Here is a 27,141-nt window from a genome sequence, read left to right as displayed (position 1 = left end):
GGGGGGTGTGTGGCCATCACCATCTCTCCAGTGGCAATGTTTACTACACACCGCTACACCAGGTATTAATTTGAGGCTTGGTCGACCTAGGGGAGGCCCAGTACCAGTTCAGATAATCGTCACCGATGTTGGTATTCCAAAGAACACAGGATGAGATGTTACTATCCTTTGTGCAAGCACTTCCAAGAGTTCATGAACAGTGAGCCTGGTGAAATTTGGGGAGCGCATCGTCAGTAGACCCTTTGGGTCCTAGGGTGTTTCGGCCTTTCATACTATACACCCTCCCCAAAGGCGGCCAGCGACAGGGTGATCAATCCTACGCTTGCGTCCCATTCCCAATTAGTCATAGGAGTTGCCTTGTTGTTGGTAGCCAACATCCCACGGTAAACCCGTGAGCGGGAATCGAACCGGGATGACCGGGGTGCGTGGCGCAGTGCGCTAACCGCTGCACCACCGCTCCCCCCACGTGCCCCCCCCCCACGCACCCAGCGCCCGCCCATCCAATCCCAGTAATTAACGCCGCCGGCTGCTGCTGCTTGCTGCTTGTGGGGGGCAGGAGGTAGTTAAATTGAGCCAAAGGTGCGTCGCTGGGTGAGAAGCGAGCAAGGGTTATTCGAAGCAAAGGAGGCTTGTGGAAGAAGGACAACGGGGAGAGCGAGCGAGCTGAAAGCGAAGTCAAAGACAAGCGAGAAGAAGCCCTCTTGTAGAAGCCATGGCCGACACGCAGCGTTCCCCTCGCTACGACCTGGTGGTGTTCGGTGCCACGGGCTTCACGGGGCAGTACGTGGTGGAGGAGGTGGGCCGAGTCGCGGCGAAACGCGACGGCGATTTCACTTGGGCCGTGGCTGGACGCAATGGGGAGAAGCTCCAGGATCTGCTGGAGAGAGTCTGCGTCTCTATAGGTGAGTTGTTTGTTGTCGTTGTTGCTGCCTCCCTCTTGCGGGGTTCGTGCTGCCCCAACCCGGCCGCTGTCGTCAGGCAAGGCCGTAGGGCTGGGTGAGGCCTTGCTTGCACGGCAATGTCGCACGCAGTGATGCAAGTGGTATCCAGTCCAACGTTACGTTTGTGTTGCATTCTTTACACTTTATAGTAGCGTATGGAAGGAACTGTGCAATGCACGATTGAGGAATGTTAACGATGAGCTTGAGAAAGATGCGTCTTCACGGGGTAATGGATCCTGGTGGTCGAGATGTTAACTACCTCGCCTGGACTACAGGAGATCGTTGGTTCGCCTGCTGCTGCATATTTTAAGTTCTCGTGTCTCTTCGCTCTCTTTCCTCGTAGTCGCGTGGATTTTTCTCCAGGTCGTCCGGTTTCCCCCATCCCAAATTTGTAATCGGCATTTTTTTGGTTGATATAAATTTCCACAGGACGTTACGATACGCTACTTAATTGAGCATTCATTTGTGCGCCAGGTCGCTTCTGAAAGGAAAGGGCTGCATTGCTCGGTGGGCTTAACCTGGGAAAAAAAAAATGGTTTGTTTTTAATGTGAGGGATGGTCATCATCCAGCAGTGGATAGTACTGGCTGATGAAGTTTGTAGGCTGCAACCCGGTTAATGGCAATATCTCGTGTCTTTGTAGATTGTTTGTTTTTGAGTTAAGGTGATGTGATCCCATAACACATCTGCAACGAAGTCGAACTAACACTGCCCACGCATTTTGCGCGGGATGTACAACGCCAGTGAATTGCCAGCGATATGCATTTCTTAATTTATTTACCAAATGATACACTGGCCAACTTTCCACCACCCAAAAGATATAACACCAACATTAGCGACAATTGTATAACGTATCCACACCACCGAGTTGACATCAACATATTGCATGTGACGCGGTGATGTTACCGGAGTTGCTATAATGCCACACATGACCACATGGTTATGCACGTGTATTGAACTTTGTAGCCAACGATGCTAATCGGAGGTGCAACTTTAAAAGTATGAAACGGGACATGAGCGTGTTTTTGTGCTCTGTTATGCTTGTGCGTTTTTATTGTGTTTTTTTTAATTAATTGTGTTTTTACATAATGCTTAGATTTGTTGGCAAGGCTACAAATTATAATAGACTACATTGTAATCAATTTATCGTGTGCCTTTTAAAAATGGCTACTGCCACCACGTGTTGCCTCCAAAGCGGGAACCACCACACCCCCAACCCCTTACAAGCCATTCTTGGGTGTGATACCCCCTAAAGTCAGAATCCGAATATTTATTTTTACTGGAGGAAATCCGATGAGCTATAAAGCTATTTTTCTCCAAGCCTCGCCCCCGTCACACGTTGGAACAGAGCTTGGGGTTTTTTAATCCAACTTAATGCTATCCGATTAGTCAAATAATCTCCCCTCTCCCTCCTTAAACGTTCGTTACTGTTTAACACGTAGGGGTTTAAAGCCCCGTTTTTATGGCGTGCAGTAGTACACGGACTTCATGAACCATTTGATAATTCGTGTGAAATAAAAATGACTAAGTTTGCACAACCATTCATTTCTCCAAAAGCCACTCGCAACCGGCTCCTTGTCCACCCATTTATCATTCTCATCCAAGTCGACTGTGAATAATTTGCCCCAGCTATCATCCTGTGTTTTTGTAGTTGTCCCAACCAGATCTCATCACTAGTATAGCAAAAATAAGTAATATTTTTAAAACATGCTTTAATGAAATGTACTGTACTAGTAATGGCAAGCTTCGGGGCCACTTCCAAGGGACCGTGACCAATTAGACCCAAGCCGAAACATAACCTATAAAAAAATGTTTAAAATATTTATTTTTATTTTCTATGATAGAATATAGTATTGTCATCAGTATGGCATAAGTATACCAAGTTTGCAGTCAATACCACATAGGGAAGTGGGTTAAAATTGAATTACAAGATTTGAGGATACGGCAACAACGACAGTGACGGTGACTTAAATGAAAGAGTCTTAATAAGCCTCACTCGCATGCCAACAGCCTTGCACTGTAAATTAAAGCACGCTATGAGGCAGTGATGATGAGGTTGTGGGTTTTTTGTGTCTTTACACACTGATGCCAAAACGATCGCACCTTTTGAATGTTTGTTCTCTGACTTGTATGCATGTACGGTGGCTTTGTCACTCCACTGCTGGCCTGGGGCCTTGCTGTGCCGTTTTTGCGGGTCGTGTTTTTGCGTTATAATACTTCGCAACGCTGCTTCTGAACTACTAAAACGTGATCTCTTTACTGGGATTTATTAAAGGTTGCATCCAGGGCTGGATTAAGGCATGGGAGCTCTAGGGGCTGCAAGCCCAGGGGCCTCTGTCAGCTGGAGGGCCTCCAGAGATGCAGTGAAAAATTATTTCACTTGTGAATGCTGAATTTTATTGTTAGCCTTGTAAAAATACATTTTATTTTTCTTTAACTTTGTTTTCCTTTTGAAAATATTACTGGGGGCCTCTAATATCTTAATCCGGCCCTGGTTGCATCTCCACACAATCCGCACCTCCGATTTTAGCCACGGTTGGCTGCGTAGATTGCGGAAGAAGTTTAACAAACTGCATACGTTTGTAATTTTTTAAATCCTTTATATTAAGTTCGCGTGCTTGCTTGCTTGCTTAGGACCGTGCAAATCTTTCGGTCGTTTTTTAACCCACTTCCCGTGATCCAATCGAGCTGACATTTTCCACACAGACTCGTTGTGTCAGACAATTATTGTTCGTGAGAAAAAATTCCCAAAATTTTACACTTTTAGGCAAAAAAAAAAAATATTTTACATATATTCAAATAGAACGCATTCATGGCTTTGGCTGAACGTCAGAGTGTAAGAGCCCAGAGCGTAACCCCTCCACAGGCCGTGATGGAGTAGCGCAGTTGGTAGCGCCCTCGCTTCCCATGCCAAAGGTCGCGGGATCGATTCCCCGCGTCCTCCACAGGCGAATAATATTTTAAATCCTTTATATTATGTTCGTTTGCTTGCTTAGGACCGTGAAAATCTTTCGCTCGTTTTTTAACCCACTTCCCGTGATCCAATCGCGCTGACATTTTCCACACAGACTCGTTGTGCGTGACAATTAATTTTCGTGAAATCTTTTTTTCCAAAATTTTACACTGTTTAGGGAAAACAAATTAAATACTTAATTACCAATTGCTTAATACTGGCAGACAATCATTTGACCCATAGATTGCAGCCATCTCAAGCCAGAGGACGAGAGGACTCTAGCCGCCACGCATATAAAGGATTTATAGTGAAAAACTTTGTTTTTACGGGTTTACTTGTTTGCTATAAAATATGGTGTACTGACGTGTCACTCCTGAAGTTGAACTTCGAGTTTGCTGCTCTCATTTGGGCAAATGGTAAAGTTGCAACAGTAAATTTACAACATTCTGACTCCATTATGCAAAGTTACCATTCTAGTTTTTAATGAAATGCCAGTAACCCTGGAGGCTTTGCCGTCTCCGATACTATCTAATTGTAAATATTTGTCCATGGTATTAAAATGTAAAAAAAAAATGCATAAAACGAAATTGCACCTTTTTTTAGCAATTTGAATACAGCCGTATGGTTGGTAGTATTCTTGATGTGGTGGTAGCTTTTCTAGCTATGCAATTGGTAACTTGGTCAAAAGTCGCTTTTGCATACTGCATTTGTCCAAATTATTGTTCTTGTATTTTTTTTCTTCTTGGTTCTTTCGGTAAAGTCACGTAGAAGGGAAGTACTTCCCTTCTACGTGACTTTACCGAAAGAACCAAGAAGATGAATCCCTGCAGTCACGAAAGCTTTAAATCGAAACTTGTATTTTTTGTTTCTTTACATTGTTGCACTAACTTTCTACCATGCAGCCTTTTATCTCCAGTCTCTTGCACAAGAAACGTTGGTCTCGTTTGAACTCTTACCTAGCTTATTAAGTTTATGTAAATTCAGATGAGGTACAGTATTTTATATGAACTAACTTTTCTTGCCATGGTCAGATATTTAACTTTGTTATTTAGTTGTGCAGTGTTTGTCAACGATTTTAATGTAAACTTAATCTTTTTCAGGACAACCACACGCAAAGAACAGTGTCGGTCTTCTCATATGCGATGTGGGAGATGAAGAGTCTCTGGCTACTATGTGCCAGAATGCCAAGGTTGTCCTTAACTGCGTTGGACCGGTATGTACTTTACACAACCATTTAATCTGCAAAGGAACATGGGTGAAAGTGCAGATTTGATAACCCCGTCTTCCTGCAACGGCTATGTTTCAATGCGCCTAACGCCTCGATCCAACTTCATCTCCAAGGTGCTGTACAAACGTGAAAAAAACTCGATTGGGGCTGAAGGGCAGTGGTATCAGGATGGGCAAAACATGGGTGGGGTTGGGTAACACTGGTACGGACTGGAACGAATCTAACAGGACCGGCAGTGCTAACACAAGCCACGGTGCAGCTGGGTCGGCCAGGACTGAACCAATGAGCAACTGGGCATCCTTGAGCGTTTATGTGGAAAGCGATAGAATAAATTTTACTTCGTTATTAATATGCCCAAGAAATAATATGCTGAGTTGCGAACGCTCCTAGATTTTTAACTATTATCAGATGGAATCAATATCACAACCTTGGGGATTGCAAGACCATGGCATCACCATGATTATTGTTGTAGCACTCAATTTTCCCTTTTTCAAGAAGATCTGTGGTATATTTTTATAGCCTCGTATAAACAGACGGTAAATAGTAATTTTAAAAGTGCAATTGTATTCCTTTTTATATTTTCAACCTGATTATGGACCGTTTAATCTTTAATCTTAATTCAGGAATTCATATTCTTGGGTCTTTCAATAAAGTCACATAGTTTTAAAGAAAATAACAAATAAGTAATATTTTTAAATGCTTGTTTTAAAAACATGCTTTAATGAAATGTACCATACTGATAATGGCAGAACTCCACGACTCCAGGAAGTGGCTCCGAGGCTTGCCATAACGTAAGGGGCCGTGGTGATTTACAGCCAACGTGAGTTGAGCGTGGACAATTAGACCCAAGGCGAAACATAACGTAAAAAAGATGGTTTAAATTAGTTTTTTAATGATAGAATATAGTATTGTCACCAGTAAGACATAAGTATACAAAGTTTTCACTTGCTACCACATTCGGAAGTGAGTTAAAATTGAGTTACAAGATTTGAGGATACAATAACAACACAGAGTTAAATAAAAGCGTGTAAAAACTACGACGTTTCGATCGCAACACAAGCTGTAGCTCTGATCTTACATTTACATGCAAATTTCTCAATTTAACATCACTAGCCCTGCCCACTTCGCTTATGACCCTTGGGCTACACCCATTTCAAACCTTTAAAACATGCTGCCTCGGCAGTTTTCCCGCTATTTTTTTTCTCCTGATGACGATTGTGTGTTGCGATCGAAACGTCGTAGTTTTTTATTTTTTTATATCCTTATGTCCTTTGAACCTATCTACGTGACTTTACTGAAAGACCCAAACATATAGTTTAATCTCTTGCCATGAATGACAATTTAACGCATTTCATGTATATATTCAGACTCACGAATGTCATGCATGCAGCGTACAGTATCCGGCATAAACATTGTTAGGACATTTTGAAAGGTGAAAATTACCTGGCACATATTTTGCCTTTGGTGTGCAGTCTTCGAGCGGTGTTAAACTAGCAAAATCGTCGTGTACATGTTTTCAATTTCTCTCCCACAGAATTTGTGCAGCGTCTGCAGCCATAAATTGTGGTACTAATATAGTGTCCACCGATAGCGTGGGTGACCTTTGTGCAAGGCTGAATCGCACCTGGGTGTATTGCATAGGCTTGGTTTGGGTGTAGCGTGTAGCACTTATGAGGCTAGTCTTAATTTCAAAGAGGACGAATACCAAATGTAAAGCGATATGTACATATACAGCCCTTTTCTCAATGGATCTGTCCATGAGGATTGACTACAACATTATTAAATGTGGGTTTAATCAAGCAGCATAATGCAGTAAAAGGCATTTTGCCATATTGCCGTCTGCTAACAATGTCCAAGCAGCGAACCTGTGACACCACCTGTTTATAAATTGTGGTCACCTTCCAAGCACTATCCAGTCTCAAACCTGCTTGGCCTTCGATCTGATGTTATTTGGCACATGCCATGTGATTTTGGTCCAAGGCACAGTGCTATACAGATTCCAAACATTTTTGGAAGCCGTAATTTGCTAATCTTGTGTGCTGAGAATGGTGGTACCGTTTTATTACACTGTGCTTGCGTCCTGGGTTTGTACGATCATGCTTGGACACTAGTGGCCAGTGTTCCGACAACTGAAAATGTAACGCTGCAAAATTCGTGCAGTACAGCTGGGAATGAGAGCTCTGTCGTCTCTCTAGTGTGGTGGCACAGGACCCAAGATGCATTTTGGATTCGTTTCGGCAATGGGACACTGAAGGCAGAGCATGAACCCTGTATTACATTCTGTGGTGGGAACATTCTGGCCTGTCTTGAGCAATATTGATGACGGGATGCTTTGTATACTTGCTCAAGAGCGGCAGTTTATCCAGAATAAGTATTTGTTTTTTGTGCATGTATACTTATACTACTTTCATTTTTTTAATGAAGAAAACTACTCTTTGTTTTGGAGAATATTAAATGATATTGTTAAAGCAGAGTTATGTCATGGGCATGACTTGACCACACTGTGTGGAGCAAATTCCACATTGCCATTTTTGTGGGGACCAGTAGTTCAGTATAACATACATGCAGTCCTTTTTGTAATTCTGCTGATGCTTGAGGACCATCCCACATCGTGAATTATTTGGCCGTACCTCAGGCGAGTTATTCTGGGTTGTTGGAGCAGGGAGCATAGATGTGAAAGCGTTGACTAGATTTTGCCGCACTGGGTCCTCACTTAGCTCCACAACCCTAGTATACAAAGTATCTGAATATTTACGCAATTTTCATAATTCTATTTGGATTATTTTTCTTTTCAGTATAGGTTTTATGGCGAGCCAGTGGTGAAGGCGTGCGTGGAGAATGGCTGCAGTTGTGTGGACCTCTGTGGTGAACCGCAAGTACGCACACGCACACATGCAATGCTTGAGCGTGCAGTTGTTTTTGCCCTGCTTTCTATTTGCTTCATGGGCTGTACTTAATTGATTTTTTTTGCCTTTGTCCTTTTTTAATCCAGGTGACTCGCAAATGAGACCAATCCTGGTCTCTGGAGTTCTTGCCTTGTTAATTGAATAAACGTGACACTGTCAAATATTGATCTTCGTCCACTTCATGGCTGCCGTGTCCTGAGAGGTTATTTGACTCGCTACACTCCAGTAACCAGATGTAATTTACTCCTAAAGTTGTACCTGGCAACATAAGATGTTAAATTACACTAGGACAACACTGCCCCTTTTATATTGTCCACAGCAGCCAGAGAAGGAAACTAATTGTCATTGAACCGTACACGCGTCCTCTAGCAATGTTGCCCAAAATCAAAATTCATGACCCAGTGAAAATGGCCTGTAACCCTGCCTCCTGTTCTCTTGGAATGATGTTCAAATCCACTGAGCCCTTGCAAAGTGGCCTCGTGTTGCCAAGGCCTGACACTCGTGTTTTTTTTGCTTTTGCGTGCAGTTCCTGGAGGAGATGCAGCTTAAGTACAGCAAGGCTGCGGAGGAGAATTCCGTTTACATCGTTGGAAGCTGCGGATTCGACTCCATCCCAGCGGACCTGGGTGTGCTGTACACCCGCCACCAGTTCCCAGGTATTGCAGATGCACGCGCAAACACACGCGCGTCATACGTTTTGGTGTATATACCCCACTGACTTTATAAATTATGCTCTTTTACTTTTCAAAAGGTTATTTAAAAAATTAGCTGGGCAATGGTGGCATGTGCTTGATCTAGCACTGCAGGCAATGCTTTGTGGGTCACACAAATGTTGCGAAACTGCCCTCCTGTAGCTGTCGGAGGTGCCATACCCTAGTTCTCCTGGAGAATGCTTACTACTTCTTCTTGGCTCCCTATGGACCATAAGGCTGAAAAAAGGCCACGCCATGCCGGACAATCTTTAGCGGCTTTCTCTGCGTCACCCCAAGACCGAACCATGATCTTCAGTTGGTAGAGTTTCAACTCGTGGGCAACTTTTTGCCGTCTTGGACATTTGGTACGTTCCAGGCTCCAACCTTCATGTTGTGCTTTGGATCCAGGAAGGTGCACTTTTACCCCTCCAACGTCCTGCTGAGAGCTGTGATTTGGAGAGGGTTATCCTGCCAGTTTTGTGGGTAGGTGCCTCCTAGTAGTCTGGTATTGAATGTTTATTTTCAGTTTGCATAACAATGCTTGTTATTTTCTGAGGTTGGGTTATTAGCCCCATGCCCAACCCTCAACCTGAAGGACCCAGGCATTATCCATTTCGTCTGTCCTCTACCCTTTGACCAGCCTGGCATAATTGGACCTACTGTATGTTGAACTTCTTTTGCACAGTACATAGCCAACTGCTAATCGGAGATGTTACTTGGTGAGATGGGTTGGAGAAATGACCATTACCCATTCCAAGACCGGGTGGGTCCTGTTAACTACTGAATCTCGGAACGCGCAAGTGGTTCGGCTCTAATTTTATTTAGAGGTATAGCACAGTTTTTTTAAACCTTGCACTCTCCATACAACCATAGTGACACGACTGCACTATGTGATAGCTAGCACCAAACTGTGCCACAAGCCCCACCCGCATGGCCTTGTGGGAGCCTCCATACCAACAGTTAGTTTATTTTATTTCGATTTAAAGCTTTCGTGACTGCAGGGATTCCTCTTCTTGGTTCTTTCGGTAAAGTCGCGTAGAAGGAAAGTAATAAAATAATAAAAATAAAACAATTCTCACGACGTTTCGGCCACAACGCAAGTGACTTTACCGAAAGAACCAAGAAGATAGTTTATTTTAGTTTTTCTTCCGGATTCATATGAACCTTTTCCCATTCCGGTGACCTACGTGTTTTTTCATGGAAAATGGGAAAAGTTAAAAATGTTATTTTTATTTTTTAATGTCTGGGGGCGAATGTTTTGCCGATACCTTGCCACGTTGTTGAGTGCGGGTTTGCGAGAGAGGTGATGCAGGAGCAGATCAGAAATCGTACCACGGTGGCTGTGCATCAAACTTGTGTCCATGCGGGGGGGGGGGGGTTAATTGCACATTGAGCTCACCGCTGCACTGCTCCTCCAACCCCTGTATTAAACTGCTGGCAATGCTGAAAGTTTAGTATTATGGTTAGATAATTAAAAGTACTGCTTTCTGCTGGAAAATTAATGGTCCGGTCGTGGTGCAATGTCTTTGAGAAAAAATGTTCCCCGTTCCATGATGTTTTTACCTTATTCTCCTGGATTATAAGGTGATCTCTTTTTCCCCTCTTGGTAAAGCAAACTTTGCGGTAGTAAACAAAGCAGATGAGATGCCATGTGACCCAGATTTGGTTAACTTCATTGTTACTGGGAACATGTTATGGCGGAGTATCTTTTTATCTGAAGAATACAGTGCTTTGTACTGGATTAGCTGCAGCTCTGAGTTTGGACCCGGCCTTTTGGGGGCAGGGGGGAAATGTCCCCATGTTTTGATTTGTTGCAATTCTCTACAACGGGTTTCTAATGTTGGGCCGAGTCTCCGAACATCTGCCATCAATTTTGGAAAACATGTGTTTTTTGTCACGTAAATGTAGCTTTGTCTATCTGTAACCATGTATTCCCCTCCATCTATCATTCGGAACACGATATCGTGCTGCGTGTATTTTAATACTCTAATTATCAAATGTTTTTGAACATGACTTTTTTAAAATTAAATGGTTTTAAACTAACGTTTGCATTTTCCAACCCTCATTTGTAAGGGCATTCTGACCAGCAAAAACACGTATGCCAAGCTTTAAACATTTAAATAAACCCAGGAACCCTGTTAGCAAGAGCAGAACATCGTGTATTGATGGGCTCCTTTCCGCATACATTCAGGGCCATTATATCGCACTGTAAATTTGCTTTGTGCAGCATAAATCAAATCTGGTAAGTGATGCACACAACCCATCCAAAACAGAATAATAGTGCAGGCTGAAATTATAACGCTTCAAACTATACGCCAAATGTATGAAACGCACACCGACTTTGTGCATATACAGTACAATATACCATCAGCATTTCCCTAAGTATATGGTCTTAGCTTTGACAGCAGCGTAGTAGTGATCCTGTCAAATTGCGACCTCCCCCCCCCCCCCCCCCCCCCCCCCCTTATTTAGAAGTTGTCACTTTTTTTTATAACGTACATTACCTGGGGTGCTGCGGTGGCAATCCTGTTATCTCGCTCTCCTAGTATGCAGGATATTGTGGGTTTGCGTCTGACCTTGATGCCTGCGTTTTATATTTAGGGTTTGCATGTTGTCCTCGTGGTCATGCGGATTTCTCCCTGGTTCCTCTGGTTTCTCCCTCTTTTTTTAGAAACGTGCGTTTTTAGATAATTTTTGGTTGCTATACATTTCCACAAGCCACTTGAGCTATCATTTGTGGCCAGGTTGCTTCGGAAAAAATTGCTCTAGCTCCTGAGGGCCTTATCTGGCAAAATAAAATGGTTAAACTTAAAGAGCCTGGGACTTTGGAGGTTTGCTTTTGATAAGTGGGGCGACTGCTGTGGATCTCCCAGTTTGAAGCAAGTTTCTCAGTCTACCCACACTGCTCCTCCACCGGGCAGTACAGATGGGCACACCAGAGTTAGTTTGAACGGCAGGTTTTGTTTGGGCTTAAGTGTAGATATTTCCGCTGCCTCCAAGCTACCTAGCTAGCATGGAAAATTTTGCCAAAATGTTCTCTAAGGGCTCTAGCGCTTCCACAAGTGGAGACCCTTCCACCACCAGTGACAGAGTAGGTAATTGCAGAGCTGCACATAATATACATGGATGCTGCAGTGGTGAGATGTTAACTACCTCGCCTCGCATACATGAGGTCGTGGGTTCGATCCCGACCCTGACGCCTGGTAGATTTTGGAGTGTTGCGTCTCTCCCCATGGTCGTGTGGATTTTTCTCCGGGTCCTCCAGTTTTTTTTCTCTACAAATTTCTTAATAAAAATACATGGTAAGTATTTGGTTGCTCAACATTTTTATGCAATAAGCCACTTCATGGGGCTGTCATTTGTGATGGCCAGGTTGCTTCTGAAAAAGAGCTATATAGCTCGGTGGGTTTTACCTGATTTAAAATAAAACAAAGTTTTGGTTTAGTTTAAATTAGCATTAAACATGCGCCCTTACCGTGTGCAGTGGTGGCAGGCTATTGCTCCCCTAGGCCATCGCATTGTGCTCGGTCTGCTTGCAAGAGCCGCTCGTGCTTTCATTTGTAGTTCCATTTTTATAGCAGCTGTGCTTGGCATGGTGTTCTCCTGGAAGACTAACATCGTGTACCGTCTGCTTTCAGGCACTCTGTCAGGAGTGGAAAGTTACCTTGTTATTGAGACTGGTCCGCAGGTAAGAAATGCATTTTGTTACCAAAAATTTTCATTGTTTAGTAATCCAAGGTTGTATTTGAGAATTTATACCTTTTCAATGCTTGAATTAATTTAATGAGCTCGTTTAACCATTACTGTTTTAAATTGTTTGTCTGCATCTTTTGCATTTATGAAAAAAAAGATCCCCACTTATTTATTGTGAAGCTCTTGTGTGTGGCGGCACCCCCCCCCCCCCCCCCCCCCCCCCCCCCCCCCGGTTGGTCTTGGAAACAACTTTCTCCACTGTGTGCACTTTGTGTTTTTTGTAGGGTGGTGCTGGTCACTATGCCACGTGGCAGTCTGCCATCTATGGCTTTGCCGACCAAGACAAGCTCCGCAAGCTCCGCAAGGAGATGAACCAGAAGCCTCTGCCGGTCGTCGGCAGGAAACTGCCAAAGAGGTAAAAGGGGGGGGGGGGGGGGGCGTTGCCCTGTAAAATGGTCTGACCTACTGAAGCTGAACGGCAATCACAAATGAGAACGTGGGCCCAGGCTAAGCCCTGAAGGAGATGGGGTTGGTGTTGAATTTTGGGCAGGGTGGAGTGCCATTTTTAGTAAATGGCTGCCATAAGGTTTTTTTTTTTTGGGGGGTTAGATTGCGTAAATATATAAATGTCGCTAAAACCCGCCACCACCCGACACGGCCAACTAGTAAGGGTTGTCACGTAAACAGAACATGCCAATTCGTCACTAGTACAGCACTAACCGGTGTGTTTTAAAGAGTCGAGCCAGAACATTCACAATCTGAGTACGACATTTTGCCAGTAATTACAACCTAGCTTCATCAAGGGATAGCCAGATTTGTGGCGAAGTCCACCTGTTTGGTTCCTTTATATAGAGGTGTAGATGTGGTGACTACACTCTTGTGCAAAGTGCAGGGGGGTGGGATTACTGAGTCAATGCACATTATACATTATGCGAGCCCTTTTTAACTTGTCCTTCCTGTCTATTTTGTGTCTTAAAACAGCTGTACCAACGGTAATACCTAATTGAAGTATGCTGCCCTTTAATTACTGCCAAAGTAATTTAAACAATCAAAATACCGTACACTAGCCAGATGTTTGGAAAAACAAAACGTCAGTCAGATTTGGCGCAGTACATAAAATACAGAATATAATATTTGGTACAAAATATTACCGAAGCTATCAACAGAAGGTGTGTACAGGATTAACTGCACGTGTGGAAAATGTTATGTTGGGTAAACAGGACGAATGATCAGCATGAGACTAAAAGAACATCAGAGAAATTCTCCCACGTACAATTTTCAGCAGTAGCAGAACACGCGTACCAACAAGGACACTCAATTGATTTTGATAATATTGAAGTTCTTTGCAAAGCTATCTACTACTGGCCAAGACTAATTGGAGAATCTATCAAAATTGAAAGAAATAAAAATAATTGTAACCGTTCTGATAGCTACTGCCTTGGTACTGCATGAAAGCGAATCCATCAAATACATTAATTAAATGCATGCCTAAATAAAGGGCAGCATGCTTCAATAGGATTACCATTGGTACAGCTATTTTAATACACACATGTTCTGTTTACGTGACAGAATATGTGTGTGGTGGCGGGTTTTAACGACGCTTGTATATTTACGCGATCCAACCCAAAAAATCCTCTACGGATGATATTGGTCGCGAAAGCCTACGTATTAAACTAGTGCTGGCTGGTTGGTTTGGAGGTAGTGAGCGGGCTTGTGCTGATACTTACAGCTGGAAGGTATGTGCCCAATTTTCAAGTCCATAAATGGTGTAGTGAGTTGGCGCACGTCACAATTATCCAGATTTCCCAAGCTTAGCCGTGGGCTGGAGGCGACCTATACATGCGTGCCCCCTCGTGCACGTGAGTTTTCTCTCGAGCTGCAGTTTCCTCTTCCATGTAAACGATCATTTTAATTGGCATAAAACATCTTAATATATGGAGTACCGCAGAGCTTGAGTAATTATAGGCGCTGAATCGCTGCCTGGTTGCTATGTTCCTGCTTATCTGGTTACTCGTGCCTCCTGGGATCATTTATTTGTGCTCATTAGTATTATTCTCATGACTTCAATTCCTGACCACGGCTAATATAAATGACGACGTGTCCGGAAACTGTCCTGGGGCTGCTCTAGGTCAACTCTGCCTTTTTATGCATAGTTGGTATGATTTGCAAAATATCACTGCTGGGATGCAAATATGCTCAGGCATGGTGTTGTCCACACCACCCACTTGTGTCATGTCAGCTGAAGTTGGTGTTGGCTAACACCACATTCCCGTTTTCGTTTCTGGCGAGTCTTGCCGAGAGACGTTACCTCACCTGGTATGCAGGAGCTCGTGGGTTCGATCCTGACCCAGACGCCTGGCTGTATATTTGTAGTTCCATGATAGCTTTCTTGCTGTGGCCATGTGAAATTTTCTCTGGGTCCTCCAGTTTTTCCCTCTGTTTAGAAACACGCATTTAGCTGCTGCACATTTTCACATGATGAGCCACTTCGTTGAGCATCATTTTTGGCTAGGCCGCTTCTGAAAAAGAGCTGTAAATAGCTCATGCCAGATGTGGCTAATAAGCCGCCTCTACACCAGGCAGCTCGTTCTGAACAAGCGCCCATTTGTTAAATGTAAGTGGAGCCGATTTTTTTTTTACTTGCACACTGAGGGTTGGAGCTACAGTTCAAAAACGCAATGCCCCATTTCCACTGGCACATCTAAACAAATCCAGTCCAGTGTCCTTACAGCACGGGTGGTTTGGCCACTTAACCAAATCAGTGACCATGATGCCTGGTATATTTGGAGTTTGCATGTTCTCCCCGTGGTCGTGTGGATTTTCCTCCCAGGACCTCCAGTTTTTCCCTGCGCATTTAAAAAAACATGCGTTTTAGTGCATTTAGCTGCTAATAAAGTTTCACGATGAGCCACTTTGAGCTATCATTTGTGGCCAGGTCTCTTGTGAAACTGAGCTATAGGGGGGCTCCGTCGGCCTTACTTTAAAATAAAAAATAATGCAGTTGCGTTTTTAGTTTTAATCGCGCGTTTGTCTCCTGGCTTGCCTAACACCAGTTTGTGTGTCCCCACACCTCTCCTTTTTAGGGGTGCAGTCTTTTACAGCAAAGACTCCTCTCGCTGGGCCTTCCCGTTCCCGGGCTCCGACGCGTCGGTGGTCAGACGCAGCCAGCGCTACCTGCATGAGGAGCTCGGCGAGAGTCCAGTGAGCAGTGATGATGGATTGAGCGCGGTCGTGCAGAGTGCTCGTGCGCACATTCGTGTGTTTCATGCCTGCCCCCCGGCTGCTGAAGCAGAGATTTGGTTTTCGCGTGCTGATGGCAACCTCTGCTAGTACTAAGATTTCTTGTTTGTGTGCGGGTGATGCAGCTTTAAATGTGGCGACTGTTTGAGAAATGTATCGTGTACAAATCTGATCGTCGTCATCAGCCATGGTCAATTTGCTACTGTATGAAGGCCTCTCAAAGCTGCTGCCATCTTTTGGATAATGTGTTATTGTAACTGTCAGTGATGGATGACAAGGCATGTAATTGTATTATATGTTGACTTTATTTTGCACCGTATGTTGCCAACCATGCTAATTGGATGTGTGGGGGAAAGATGACAAACTAAACAAACTAGTTTTTAAAGAGATGAGTTTCCAATCTAGATTTAAAAGTGTGGTTCCCATGGCTTCCTAATATCGGAAGGAAGAGCATTCCAGACTGCCGCAGAAGCGCATCCGAAAGCGAACGATGCAGCGACTAATTTTTGTTTGATGCCAAGCTAAAAAAGAAACTGTGCGAGGATGACCAGAGGTTCATGTGACCGGTTTTGTTCCTTGACGAGATGGACAGGATATTATTTAATTTGTGGCAAGCACTTTCCGTGGTAATGTGTGCGACCCTGACTTTTTTCATATGCTGATGAGCAGCCGCCCCTGTGCTCCGTGCAGGTTCAGTACGCAGCATACGCCACCGTCCCCGGCTTCGGCAGCCTCCTGCTCACGATCGTCGCCGGATTCTTCTTTGGCGTCCTGGCAAAGTTCCGATTTGGCCGCTCGTTGCTGGAAAAGGTACCGCTCTATCGGTGTGACGTTCTGACCCCATGGGTCTTGTGTGTGTGTGGTCTGACTTTCAGATGCATCGCCATAATGATGCATCTGCTCTTGGCTTTTGTAAATGTTGAAAATGGGTTACCCTCTCGCACCTCGGCTATGTACGGTGCAAAAGAAGTTCAACATTACGCAATTATAGCAACTGCCTTTCTGCACGTTTGTGGCGCTCAGTAGTTGGTGTCCTTTTTAAATTCTGCAATGACACAACGATGAAAATCCACTTTGTGACCCAACGACATGTGCATGAAATCAAGGAGAGGGAGTAGGCAAATCCATACAGTAGGCTACAATGGTGAAGAGAATTTATGCGACTGGAACAAAAGGGAGAAATTAAAAGGGGTACAGGAGAAACGCACTTCAAAAGATACAAACAAAACATTGCACAATCCCTAGGCACATCGTATGGCTGGGCTCGCCTTGATCCACATGTGCAGATGTGAACGAGACCAAGGATGATATAACAATGACCCATAATATATTGGCCATTCGTCCTTGCATCCAAATGCAATGGGAATGTGTTTTTTGTATTTACTTGGATTGGAAAAATATAAATTGTCATTTTGTATACAATTTGCCAATTTCAGGAAAGGAACTCAATTTGATTTTCTAAGAAGAGAATCTGGAACCTTTGCCTATACGATGCATAGAATTTCCAGGGTCTCAGTTTTTTTTCTGGCCCTAATGTTACAGACTGTGGTTTTTTGTGTGGTACAGTACCGTATACACTGCTGTTTTTTGTAATGCCATTTTTTATTCGTTCTGTGAAGTGGGCAAGAGAGCCCTTGATGCCTTTTTCTGATTTTTGTAATTGTGGCCATAATAGGAGGAACTTTTGTTGTGGTGCTCCTTTTTAAAATAAATCCCAAGGTTGTTTTTGAACGTTGATAGCTGTTTTTCTCTTGTAGTGAACGCACTATGAATGAATTTCTTTTTGTATTTGCAGTACCCCAGGTTGTTTTCTCTCGGTGTGTTTTCTCATGAAGGACCCACCGAAGCTCAGGTACTTGTGCGAGTTTGTTTCGTAAATCGAAGGTTAAAATTGTTTTTAAATGAGTAATAATGTTTATCAACTTGTTCCATTGTATCTTCGTACCACCTACGACAGACCCTGCTCCCCTTGCCACCTGAACACCACCCACTTGTGCACTCACCAACTCCCTCATACTCTTACAGTCATGCTTGACAATTTGTTAGTGTTTTTTGCTTTGTTTTTTGGGTTTGACGCAAGTGATGTGTGACTTAAACTCTTCTCCACAAGGCACAGCCAGCTAATCAGAATATGTATTTACACTGGATGAGTTTTAGCTAAAGCTCTTCGTCATAGATGTCCAGTAGGGGTGGGTCACAACGTTACAACAACAATCAATACAAAAACGCGATAGGAGTGAAAAATATAATAAAATTAAGCAAATCACAAAATATACACCAAGACTTTCTATTTTACCAAGTAAAGCTCACAGCTGTTAGCTTTGTCAAATGAAACCTGACCACAAATGAGAGCTCAACGTTTGGCTTATGTGGACATCTACAGCAGACAAATAATCGAAGCAGAGTTGTGGAAAAGATAAATGTGCTTCAGCACACCTGAAGAGTAAATGTCTCGCAACATTTTCGTAGTTCATAGACGGTTGCCGATGCCGCTTTTAGATGCGTAAAGTATCCCAGGACTGCACCCGAGTAATTTTTGTGTGCCTGGTCCCTTTCACAGATGAAGGGGACTTCTTTCAAGATGACCTTGTTTGCACAAGGGTACAGCCAAGGGCGGGACCCTCAAAGCGAGAAGCCCGACGTCCGCATGACCACGCGAGTCAGTGGCCCGGGTGAGTTGTCTAACGGGGGGGGGGGCATGCGTTGCTACGTAGTGGACGTCAAATTGTCTTCTCGCTCTCGTGAGCAATGGAGGAGCTCTTGTCGTTGCTGGCACGGAGCCCAGGGCGTGGATATTTCGGCCATGGCGGGGGGTGTCCATGCACTGTCTCGCAAACTGGTGCTCTGTTCCCACTTGCCAACTTCAAATGAACTTTAAAGTTTGCGAATTTTTAAGTTGTCTACTTTTTAAAGACAAGTCTGCACAGATGGGTACGCACACTTTCCTGGTGTTCTGCCATCACCTTTGCAGCCTCAAAGCCCCCCAGCATGTTCTGGAAGTTGAGACTAGTCTACGACAGCCACAGCCTTGCATGTCAAGTATTTTTTTGCTTTATTTGGGTAGCCATGCAGACTACATGGCAATTGTATTGCCTTAACGTTTTTTTGCAGCCACTATCATGATTGAAAATATTATAGCTTGTGGGATTTTTTATTTATTCTGACGTTGAATACGTATGGTGCGAAAGATGTTCGCGATACAGATGAAACATCCGATCTACTTGCTGAATTTGTAAGAATTGCAGATGTTTGCGTAAGGGGTCATGTCTCTTTGTATGGCCGCAACTCTGATTTCCAGTGCTGCTCTTGGACGAGAGATGTACCATGCTGCCTGCAAAGTACTTCAATGTGTTTGCTTTTAATGAGCGAGCTGTGCCTATGGTCGGTGTGACCCCGGTGAGATTGTTTTCGTGTGCTCTCCTCCTCGTTATTGCAGAGCCAGGCTACGTGTCCACCTCGATGCTGTTGGTCCAGGCTGGGCTCACCATCCTCAAGGAGCACAACGCCCTGCCCAAAAGGTGCCATACGTTATACAGAGTAGTGTGTGTATGGTAGTATAGCGGTTGGCACACTCTGCTATGAACTGAAGTTCGATTCCCGCTCGCGGCAAATACCCCAGTAATGATTCTATAAACTGGTCCTGGGCCTCCCGAGGTCGACTCGAATACGTGGTGCGATGTGTAAGCATTGCTACTTTGGAGATGAAAGCGGCCGGGTGTGGTGCTGGTCACCCATCGCCTTCTGTGCCGGCCTTCATAGGTGCTCCTGAACAGTACTTTCTCCAACAGTCTAAGGCTATGCAGGGAGAGGTTTGTCTTTATAGTGGTTATACACATGCCACTGAGCCCAGAAAACCAAAATTTATACAGATAGGAACAACAGTTCCACACTGCCCACCAGGGATTATTTGTCTGTCGTGCATAGCCACGCCCTCGATTTGTATTTAATAGAGCTTCGGACAGGCTCAGTGCCACGTGATGCGCCGCCCCACGCAGCTTGCACCGCGTGACTCGGATCGCACGAATGCGCTGTCCAACCAAGTTCCTACCTGCCCACTCTGAAGGAACGTGTCCCACTTGCGGCCAAGAGCAGTAACGATTGTCTTTACCGGGCCTTCCCTAGCTCGACTTGTCCTCTTGGATGCCTGGTGTGATTTTGTGTCAACATTGCCGCTTTGGAGATGAAGGCACGGCCGGACTTGGTGCTGGTCACCCATATGCTCATGTGTGCTGTGCTGGCCTTCATAGGTGCTCCGCTAATAGCACTAGCATGGCAACCAAGTAAGGATTCGCGTCCAATGTAAGTGCGGGTGAACGCGTGGCTGTGCAGGGGCGGCGTCTACACCCCGGCCGCGGCGTTTGGACGCACCAGCCTGGTGGAGCGTCTCTGCGAGTGCGGCGTCGCCTTCTCGATGGTCGAGGAAGCGGGCGACAAGAAGTCTGCATGAGGGCAGCGGTGGTCGTCCTCACTCTGGCCCGGCTCTCCGGGGAGGCTTGTGGGCACCCCCCCACTCAGTGGTGCGTTGGAGGAGGTGGGGGGGGAGGTCCAGTTTGCTTAATCCTCTTCAATGCTGGATGATGGAGGATGCACTGCTAGCAAAGCCCTCTGTTGCTACGCTAGCTTTTCGAGATTTGCGTACAGATTTGTTTGTTTGTTCAGGCGGTGGTTTTTCGCACTTCAAACGGTTCGCTTAAAATTGCTGCAGGTTTTCGAGGTCCTTGTTTTGACCAAGTCGTGCTGTGTATCTCTCGCCATGTGTTTTTTGGGCTGGGTTTTTTTACCCTTTGTCTGACGCATTGCTCGTGCTAATGTATGGGGGACTACGTGAGAAAACAACGCACGGTGGTAGAGCCCCGAAAAACACATCGGCGAGAGTTTTCGGTACGTTTTTGATTTGGCGCGTCCCATTTTTAATTGCTCCGATTTAAAATGTTTCGATTAATTTTGCAGTCGTCAATAAACGTACCAACAATTAGCACTGTCTTGGGAATCGTTACGGTTGAAAGGGACTTGCACTGGTTGTGAACCCAGGATAAATGTAGTTGCGTTTGTTTTTGGCTTTTGCACACGTGACATTTTGGCACTTAAAAAAAAAACTGACTGTGTTATACCCAAGTTGACTTTGTATAGGCGGGGAGGAACTTGTGTGTGGCATCCAAACGGTTTGTAAAGGCTGTGGTGCAGTCGGTAGAACCTTGAACCTCTTGATGCTCGTCTAAGCAGAACATGGTTTGGGCCCACAACGTTCTGATACAATCCCAGAGTTTGCATGACTAGGACAAAGCTACCTGATTTTTGTAACTGAAATTTTCCAGTCATTTGCGGTTTGTCCTTTTGAGTTTTGTGGCAGTAATGTTGCCGTCTTTACAATTGCCTCTCCCTAATGCTGTGTAGGCTAAAGCTGCCTTTTTGCCTGGGGATATTTAACGATTGCGAAATGCAGTAATCTCGCCCGCTGCTTCAAGAAATACTGTCACGTTACTTAGGATGTACCTTGGCTATGTATGTACAGGTTGATAGGTTTAAAGATGAGATGCACTAGAAAGCTAAGGGGTCTCTGGTGTTTTGCACTGTCCTATTAAAACAAAGTATAAGATTTTCTAAAGCACTTAAAGCCACCATAAATTAAATATCCCAGTTTTGCCACGGTCAATTCCCGATTTTTGCCTGCGATGTTCTGCGTGTTTTTCCGCAAGTGATTGCATCGTGAGTACAAGGGATGTTGCACCGTGATGACTTGCACTGTAATACGGTGACAGAAGACACTTTATAGTCAAATCGCCTGGATCATTCCCCCTAACCAAGTTGTGGGTGAATTTGTACTTGGTTTACTATTTCCATTTAAAGGTTTTTACTCGCGTCCCTGCAAGCATCATTTTGAAGTGTTCCACATCCATCTGGCTATATGCTGCATCATAATCTGCCGAGTGAGTAGCGTAATTACGCATTTAGTGCTAAGCCTGCATTCTTACGCGTTTACTGTTCACAAATGTTGTGCTCCGACTGGTTTGGAAATTAATAAATCTGCCTAATACACGCCTGGTGGTCAAAATGTATGACTTGTCATGTGACGTATACATGCGACACGATGATCGTTTTGCACATTTCTTCACTGCGATGCCCTGTACCTTCTGCCACTGACGGTCTTGTGCTGTGGTCGTCCTTTTATAACGGAGCTACTCGACTCCGGATGAAAACCCATTCCTGCAGAGGGAGCTGGTAGAAACGTTGGGTTGCCTCGGTCAATGGCCAGGGTCAACGGCGGCGTGGTGTATTCCGCAAATATGCCCGACTGAGGGCAGGCACAAGCCGGCGTGAGTAGGTGAAACATTGGTTTTATAAGGGCACCACGGGGTGACCAGCCCCTCCCTGCACAACGGACGGACAGAATAATCTCCTGTGGGCTGGCGTAACCAGGAGGTTCCTACCAGTATAGTTGAGGAATACAACCATTTTTTTATGTGGTGTGAGAAATTGCTTTGCCAGTTGCATGAAGGGACAAGGTCGATGATCCCCCCCCCCCCCCCCCCCCCCCCCCCCCCTGATTCTTTTTGACGGAATTTTATAACTGCGAGCTTCACTGCCGTATTCCTCCTTCTGGAACTTTCTCAACGAAGCATCACGTGCTGGGCAATGATCCTGGATGACGTCACCACTGCCAGGATCAACTTAACCATGAATCTTGTTAAACGAACGACTCTGCGTTCTTTGCCAATAACGCTGCTGCCTACATTGGTGGTTCTTAACCTGGAGTACACGCACCCCTTGGTGTGAGAGATGCCCTTTTCTGGGGGTGAGATGTGGGCAGATTTTTTTTTTTAGAAGGTAAATCCTCAACACGTGATGCACGAGCGGCGAAATAACTTCTTTGTGAACATGCAAACCAAGGTATATATGTGATTAATGCAGACATGATTCCTTGCAAAATGTTTCTGTTCGGTGTTAACATCTCAACACCTGTTTAATAGCCAGAAAGGGTAAAACCTATTCTTATAACTACTTTGTTTCATCAAACGGTAACGTACGTTTTTACGATTGATAACCAAAGGGGTGCAAGGATGCAGTAAAGGCAAAGAACCACTCCTAGATTATACTGTTTTATAGTGACTTCAGAAAATGGGGGCCCTTAAAAGCAGTCTTTTTTTTAAATCCTCTATATTAAGTTCACTTGCTTAGGACCGTGCAAATTTTTCGGTCGTTTTTTAACCCACTTCCCGTGATCCAATCGAGCTGACATTTTGCACACAGACTCGTTGTGCTTGACAATTAATTTTCATGAAAAAAATGTTCAAAAATGTTACACTGTTTAGGGAAATTGTTTAAAATATTTAATTATCAATTGCTTAATTGTGGCAGAAAATCATCTGACCCATAGGTGGCAGCCATCTCAAGCCAGAGGACGAGAGGACTGTAGCCGCCCGTTTCATGATGACGCAAATGTTGACTAACCACATGGCATGAAATCCCTGCCCCCACGCTGTACAATGGAGACTATTTAGAGCAGTTACATTGAAGCCGCCAGGTTCTTCAAAGTGGTTAAAACGGGTCAACGCTAGTGCCCTCGGGAATATACGGGGCATGTCAAGAGGTGATCTTTCATTTTTTTAAATCTTTTATATTAACTTCACTTGCTTGCTTGCTGACTCGAAAAACAGAAATGAATAAAATGAAACCGATGCCACGCATATAAAGGATTTATAGTGAAAAACTTTGTTTTTACGGGTTAATTTTTTTTTGGTTGTGCACCCCTTGCCAACGCAGCTGCAGTCTCGCCAAACGTGTTTCGACAATAGAGGGCGCTCCTACGTGGTCTGCGAGGAAGTAGTCCCCAATTTTTATTTTAGTCTCGCCGAGTTGGGGCCGAATCGTGTCCACGTACTGTATTAGAGAAACACGAATTTCTGGCTGGCAGGACCTGACGTCTGCAGGGGGAAGGACGGATGGTCACGTCCAAAGGACGTGTGGGACTGCGAGAGTAAAACCCATTGCCATGGGTTGAGTACGCAGACAATTCCTGGATTGAGACCACTTCATTCATCTATCCTAGGGGTGGGGAATATTTTTTTTTTCTCTCCCAAGGGCCATTTGGATACTTATAACATCATTCGCGGGCCATACAAAATGATCAACTGAAAAATTAGCCTGTTATATTTGGTCAAACATTTAATTTACTCGCCCCTATTGCGATGGCTGGAACTGCTTCTCTTTGAGGCGTGTGATGTTAGCTGGTATTGATGTTGCTACTCGCAACTGCTTTTCTAGGTTTGCTCCTAGAATTATTGAATTTCGAGTCCCGCCTGCGGTTGCCTTGGCAGGGCCACACCAAATGATTTTGCGGGCCTCGTGCGGCCCGCGGTCCGGACGTTCCCCACCCTTGTCTATCCAATTTCGCTCGCAGAGTGGGGTGGGGGGGGGGGGGGGCAGATGCAACCAATCCGGTTGCAGGAGCTCTGAACGGTTGCGTGGTGTTCTGATTTAAAGCGGTGAGACTAGAATTCACTGGAGTGGCCATGGCAATACACGTGCCATGGGATTGTGACTGATGATGATGAATGCCATCGGATCGGGGCCGGATTAAGATGTTGTAGGCCCCCTGGGCTACAGGGACTGATGCCCCCAGTAATGTTTTCCTAAAAAAAACAAAGTTAAATAAAATAAAATGTATTTTTTACAAGGCTAACAAATTAAAATTCGGTATTCACAAATGAAAACTTTTCACTTGCATTTTGATTTAAAGCTTTCGTTACTGCAGGCATTCATCTTGGTTCTTTCCATAAAGTCGCGTAGAAGGGAAATAATAAAATAATGAAAATATGAAACAATAAAATTCTCACGACGTTTCGACTGCAACACGAGCAATCATCGGGTGTGAAATCCACAGCAAGAACATCTCTGGAGGCCTTTCAGCTGACGGAGGCCCCTAAAGCCCCCGTGCCTTAATCCGGCCTCTGCATCGGATGAGCATCGATTGCCGGCTATTGTGCCCTGCCATCGGCGTGTGGAAGGTTCGCTGCGTCTGAACACTGACCTCAAAGCATCGTTGTTACATCAGAGACGAAAATCTCAAAACCCAAATGTTGCTAACGTTCCACTGGGGGGCGCTCTAGAAGTGAGAGTTGATGTCCAAAAATCCCGTTTGGAGCGCGAATTCTGCGGGCCAGGTAAGTTCATTTCATTTTCTTGGTTCTTTCGGTAAAGTCACGTAGAAGGGAAGTAATAAAATAATAAAAATAAAACATAATAAAATAATTCTCACGACGTTTCGGCCACAACGCAAGCCGAAACGTCGTGAATTATTTATGTTTAATTTTTATTTTATTCCCTTCTACGTGACTTTACCGAAAGAACCAAGAAGATGAATCCCTGCAGTCACGAAAGCTTTAAATCGAAATTCATTTCATTTGTTACGCAGATGGTCCGCATCCACACGTTTGACGACGCAGAGCCCCGATCCACAAACACGGAGGAGGAGACATCGCAGCGATGCACAACTCCGCTGCTCCTGACGCGGTTGTCCACCTTGACCCCCTGAATGGGACATTGCAGCTGTTGCTCGGCATCCACATCGACCGTACGAAAGACGCAGAAGAGGAAGGCGACAACGACGTATGGTCCCGTTTAGCCAATTTGCCCGGCTGTCCTGCAATCAGAATCAGAAACGGTTTTAATCGCCATGTAAGTTTGCACAAACAAGGAATTCACTATGGCGGGACGGTGCATACATTGAACAAGTAGGAATCTTAACTTATATAAAAGGTATACACTCTAACTATACTAACGTTACAAAGTATAAGTAATACCAAAGGGCTAAAATCTTTAAAATTATGAATAAGTAGACCTTATAAATTGCGAATGTAAAATGTTAATTAGCCGTATTAAACAATCTTAAAATACAAAAATACAAATAAGATTACACGTAAGTATGGAAAGGTGTAATTATGTAGATACAATGTTATAGTAAGTGTAACAGTCATTTTAAGTGTAAAAGTCATTTTAAGCCCTTGGCCTTGTTGAGGAGGCCAACAGCAGATGGGAAAAAACTGTTTTTATGACGTGAGAGCCGTGGTGCGTGAGCACACCCACATCAACAACAATCGCAATTAAAATTAAACCCCATCGGTAGTTTAATAGAGCGGGTGCAGGGTCCTTAAGGAATATTGCACATCCTAACACGCGGTATTTTAGGAACGTTGCAATATAAACCTTCGAAACAAACCGGCTCTGACCAGCGTGGTGAAGTATAGTCAAATAACCCCCACGTCCGGCACGCCATGGGGAGGGAGTTGTCCCGCGGTGGACTGGTAAAAGGGGCTTTAACTTGTAATCAACAATCTTTATTTGTGGGACCTTTTTTTTTGTTGGCCAGTATCAAAAGTAAGAAAAATAAGATTATGTTTTGCCCTTTCTGACTGAAACAGGTGCTGGTGTCTCGCGTTCTCACTCTGGTTACACGAAATCAACTTGGCTTGACAGCCCTAGATTTGGACTCAACATCAGGAGCATCATGACTTGTACGTGTTTAAATAAAATACAAATAACAATTATTTTATGTATATATGTTGAACTTCTATCGCACCGTACGTAGCCAATTGTGCTAATCGGAGGTGCTTTATTGTTGTTATGCCACCGCTTCCCTCGCCTGCTGAGGCATTCGACCAACACAGAATGTGTATCCATAAGAGGTTTTTTTAGTTAAATCGCGCAAATATATTAATGTGTCGTTAAACCCGCCACCACCCGATGCAGCCAATTAGTAAGGGTTGTCACGTGAACAGAACGTGGACATTTCGTCGCAAGTACAGCACTAACCGGTGTGTTGGAGAGCAAAGCCACAACATTTACAATCTGAGCACGACTTTTCGCCAGTAATTACAACTAGCATCATCAGGCGGACAGCCAGATTTGTTTCGTTCCTTAAGCTATATTATGGATGATATTGGTCGCGAAAGCCGACGTGTTAAGCAGAATGTTTAACAGAATGTTTAACTGCTGCTGCTGCTGCAATTAGCGTACCAGGGCAAAATAAGACAAAGATCCCCCCAATAGCCTGAATAGACTTGGGGCAAGTGCTGTTAGCGAGCACCTCTGGATACCCACACGATGCACGAGGGAGTGGGTGACCAGCACCACGCCCGGCAGCCTTTGTCTCCCTAGTGGCGATGTTTACTCACCGCACCGGGTACTCATTTGAGGCTGAGTCGACCTAGGAGATGCCCAGCACCGGTTCAGATAACCTCAGTTATTGGCGGCCGTGAGCGGGAGTCGAACTCGGCTGGCCGCGTCACCGCTCACCGCACGAAAGTGAAACGAAACAGTGAACTCCGCTAGACGCCTTGGGGGTGTTGAGCGTCGTCACATCACCCACTCTCGAAATTTGTCGCCTCGCGGTCTCCCTCTGCCCCGCAGTGTGCTCAGAGTCCCGGACGGGAGAGGCGTGCGCATGGAGGAATGACAGGAGGATGATGAGGAGGGGGGGGCAATAGTGGAGC

The 27,141-nt window shown here is 44.7% G+C and overlaps 1 protein-coding gene across 1 annotated transcript; it reads left to right on the top strand.

The window, feature by feature from the left end:
- Positions 1 to 481: 481 nt before the first annotated feature.
- On the top strand, positions 482 to 21,688 carry SCCPDH (saccharopine dehydrogenase (putative)). The gene is made up of 12 exons (XM_061571389.1): positions 482 to 902; positions 4,994 to 5,106; positions 7,917 to 7,997; positions 8,554 to 8,683; positions 12,358 to 12,407; positions 12,697 to 12,827; positions 15,496 to 15,613; positions 16,343 to 16,462; positions 17,448 to 17,504; positions 18,213 to 18,324; positions 19,089 to 19,170; positions 19,982 to 21,688. Exons 1-12 carry the CDS (start codon positions 713 to 715, stop codon positions 20,097 to 20,099), a joined length of 1,302 nt encoding a protein of 433 aa, XP_061427373.1. The 5' UTR covers positions 482 to 712; the 3' UTR covers positions 20,100 to 21,688.
- The last annotated feature ends 5,453 nt before the right edge of the window (positions 21,689 to 27,141 follow it).

Source organism: Lethenteron reissneri, chromosome 6 (genome assembly GCF_015708825.2).
Source record: "Lethenteron reissneri isolate LAM-NWPU_2019-01 chromosome 6, ASM1570882v1, whole genome shotgun sequence".
NCBI lineage: Eukaryota > Metazoa > Chordata > Hyperoartia > Petromyzontiformes > Petromyzontidae > Lethenteron > Lethenteron reissneri.
The sequence above is the reverse complement of the archived record's forward strand: the minus strand, read 5'-3'. Positions and strand labels throughout refer to the sequence as shown.